At 52.1% G+C, this 3,931-nt stretch overlaps 1 protein-coding gene across 1 annotated transcript in view; it reads left to right on the forward strand.

The window, feature by feature from the left end:
- The window catches only part of DYM (dymeclin), a 334,659-nt gene extending 332,858 nt beyond the window's left edge, over positions 1 to 1,801 (forward strand). The window contains exon 17 of the mRNA XM_057313102.1: positions 1,045 to 1,801. Coding sequence (XP_057169085.1) covers positions 1,045 to 1,116 — 72 coding nt within the window. The 3' untranslated portion in view covers positions 1,117 to 1,801. The remainder of the gene's footprint in view (positions 1 to 1,044) is intronic.
- The last annotated feature ends 2,130 nt before the right edge of the window (positions 1,802 to 3,931 follow it).

Genomic DNA, 3,931 nt, shown 5'->3' on the forward strand with positions numbered 1-3,931 from the left:
AGCACCAGCCAAAGTCCCCCTGTGGCCCATTTGCGGCCTGCCTAGTGCGCACCAGGAATTCAGGGGTACGGAAGGCCTGCCCCTCCTTCAAAGCCCCAGATCAAGGCCCCTTAGGGCTTCAGTTCGGCTGGTTCCCTTGTGCACAACCCCCTCCATCCTCCCCCCCCCCCCCCCCCCCCCCCCCCCCCCCCCCCCCGGCCTTGCAGGTTTGCTCCGCCCTGAGGACGAGGGCAAAGCCTTGGCCTTGGTTTATGCGATGATGACGGGCCAGGCGGGTGCTGGTGCGCAGGCCCCATGAATGTATCTGAAGACCGGGAGGGGCGTGCGGGCAGGGGCGGGTGGACGCCAGAAGCACCCAGATTCATACTAAGGCCTAAGTGCATCTTCGTTCTGACTTCCATGGATTTGGTGAAGGGGGAGAAGGGAGGCTTCTCTTTCCCCAGAACCCTCTGGCCCTCAGGGCAGCATCTTTGGGTGAACCCTCTCCCTCCTGGGCCTCAGTTTCCTCCTCCTGCGAGTCGGTACTCGCCTGGTGCACCCGAGGCTGTTCCCGTGAGCACTGAGGTCATGGCTGGGAAGCCACGAGGCTCCTCCGGGAAGACGCGCTGTAAATACCTCCTTGGTCTCATTATCTTCATCAGGCCCCAGGAGCCCAGGCGTGACAGCTGAGCGGGCGGGGCGCATGAGTCGCCCCAGAAGAATGGGGACCAGGGAAGCGGGAGAACGGGGTTTCAGCTTGTGTCCAATCACAAGGCAGGAGGAGGAGGGCCCTGTCCTAGTCAGAGAGCCTCAACGCCGTGATGTTTTCTGTCTTGGGCGGGGGGTACATTCATGGAGGCAGAACCCTCCCATCCTGAGACCCAGACAGCTTCCCCCCGGGGGGAGGAGGCAAAGGGGGAGGGCAGGTGGCCCTGAGTTCCCCAGGTAGAGAGCAAATCAGCCTGAGCGGGAACTGGTCTTCTTGCCATTTCTTTCTTTCTTTCTTTTTCTTTCTTTCTTTCTTTCTTTCTTTCGATTTTATTTATTTATTTATTTATTTGTCAGAGAGAGAGAGAGCGCGCGCACACGGACACAAGCAGCGGGAGCCGCAGGCAGAGGGCGAAGCAGGCTCCCTGATGAGCAAGGATCACGGGATCCTTGGGATCATGACCTGAGCCGAAGGCAGACACTTAACCGACTGAACCACCCCAGGCGTCCCACCTCTTGCTGTTTCTTAAACATTCTTGTGATACTGTATCTTCAAACTTCCTATCATAAAAACACTCAACAAACAAGGAATAGATGGGAACTTCCTCAACCTGATAAAAGATTTCTATGAGAAGTCCATCAAGGACATTGTGCTTCACAGTGAAATGTCGAAGGCTTTCCCCCCAAGATCGGGAACGAGACAGGGACTGCTGCTGCCATGACTTCTGTTCAACCTTGTGCTAGACGTTCCAGCCAGAGTGACTAGGCAAGAAAAAACATGGAAGGAAGAAACGCAACTACCTTTCTCTGCAGAAGACAAGATCGTGTGTATAGAAAATCCTACAGAATCCATCAAAAAGCTATTGGAACTGGTAAACAATTCAGCGAGTTTGCAGAATACAAAATCAATATGCAAAAATCCACTTTATTTCTGGACACTAGCAACAAACAATCCAAAATGACATTAAGAAAGCAATTCCATTGACAATAGCATCGAAAAGAATAAAAGACTAAGGAATAGATTTAATACAACAAATGTAGGCCTTGTACTCTGAAAACTATAAAACAATGTTGAAAGAAATTTTAAAGATTGGAATAAATGGAAAGACATCCCATTCTCATGGATTGAAAGGCTTGGGGCACCTGGCTGGCTCGGTTGACAGAGCGTGTGACTCTATCTCAGGGTTGTGAGTTTGAGCCCCATGTTGGGTGTAGACATTACTCAAAAAAATCTTAAAAAAAAAAAAAAAAAGAAAAGGGCTTAATATTGTTAAGATGACAGTACTCCCCAAATTGACTAGGCAATCAATGCAATCCCCATCTCTTAAGTCTCCAAAATGTCTATTTCCATGAATCAGGGATGGGGCCTTCTATTCCCAAGAGTATGGGCCTTAACTTAGTCAATCCCTCAGGACCGTCCACAGCTGACACCAGAAGTCTGCCCACCTTAGGGCAATAAGTTACCTGTAGAAGGAAAGCCCAGACTCAGGCCGGATGGACCTGGAATGAATCCCAATGCTGTGTACCCTTAGGCATGTTACTTAACCTCCCTGAGCCTGTTTTATGCACTTATCTCACAGAGTTGTGAAAAACAAGTAAAACCAATGTTTGCAGAGCACCTCCCACATGGTCCAGCACACGCAAGGTGCTCAGCCAAGGTTAGCTGCCCCTTGTGTCCTCTCTCCCTGTTCATGTTCCTGGGTCAGAGGGGTGCACTTGCCTTGGGATAGGCCCAGGCCTAGGGAAGGCTGGGGACCCAGGGTGATGTGTACTCCAGATGTTGCCCAGTGCTTGACTTCCTGGAAGAGCTAGGACGCACAGGGCCTTCCAGAGCCCTCGGGATCCATGGTCAGTGGTTTGCTGCCGCGTGGGCTCAGAGCAGCGCTGGATGGATCCTCCTCCTTGACTGACTCCCAGCTCCGGCACTTCCCAGCTCCATGACCTTGGCCAAAATCCCTTCCCTTCTGTGAGCCTTGGTTTGTTCATCTATAAAACAGCTGCAATCTGCTTCTGTCTGATGCAAGAACGACAGCTAACGTGGAGAAGAGCCTGCGTGGAGTAGGTGCCCCGTACGTGGCGGAGATGTGTACTTGCTTTGTAGAAAATGCAGGAATACGAGCAAAGACCTCAGAGGAGCAAGTCACTGGACCGAGGGCGTCATAAAAGCCCAGGCCTTTGTACTGGGCCAGGCCGGGGAAGGAAGGAAGAAGCCCAGCCCGCGCTCAGGATAGGAGCAGCCAAGTCAGGGAGGTGGGAAGTTTTGAGAATAAAAGCCCCCGTTTGTGTCTTGCTTACTAAATGGCAGAAACTGGGCCGAACGCTTGCCGGCCGCTAACACCTTCGGTCCTCGTGATAACTCACTTTATAGGGAAGACACGAGAGCCCAAAGGGGTCAGTCACCTGCGAGGTGGTATTGCCTCCCCTGGGGGAGGAGCCTGGAGGCCAGGGAGCTCGCTCTGCCCGGTGAAGTGTGGGCCCACAGAGCACTTGGGGGGGGGGGGGCGGCAGGGGTTCTGGGGCAGGGCCCAGGAGACCCACCTTGGAAACACAAGGCCTTGACCTTACCTGGAAAGCTCAACACCAGGAATATAAGAAAGACAGAAACAGGCAAAACCAAATTGTCGTGAGGCAAATGCCAAGAAAAGCAAAGAAGCCATCATTTTTGAAGTCAGGATGGCAGTCACCTCTGGGGGTGGGGGGGGCGGCCAGAAGGAGGCTGGGACTAGAAGGGGCCCCGGGGATGGTGGGTGGCCTCTGGGGGCTGGAAACATTCCCATGATCTGTGTGGTGGTCGTGGGCATTTCCTTTATAATCCTTTATTCAGCGGTACATTTGTCTTAAACACCCTTTTATCTCTGCCTATTTCAAGATAAGAAAGGTTTTTTTTTTAAAGGGGGGAAACCCAGCACAATAGGGCCAGGGAACCTGAGGCCAACCACAGATAAGCTGAGACTTGTAGGTTGTTAGGAAGAGTTGCGTGGAATGGAACGCCACGTTCGGAACGCCAAAATCGAGATGGCCTGGGTGCTTGTTGAGAATTGCTGGTGAGGACAGAGCCTCAAGAAGAGACAGAAACTCCGAGTAGCTCTATGGAGACTCCAGGCCTGGGGCGAGCTCCAAGTGGCTGGCACTTTCCATGTGGTTTGCTCGGTGATGCTTGTGATTTTTCGTATACAGTATTTAGTATATAGTACCTATGACGGCTTATGTAGGTTTATAACAGAAAAAAAGCCAAATATTTAAC

Source organism: Ursus arctos, unplaced genomic scaffold (assembly GCF_023065955.2).
Source record: "Ursus arctos isolate Adak ecotype North America unplaced genomic scaffold, UrsArc2.0 scaffold_17, whole genome shotgun sequence".
Lineage (NCBI taxonomy): Eukaryota > Metazoa > Chordata > Mammalia > Carnivora > Ursidae > Ursus > Ursus arctos.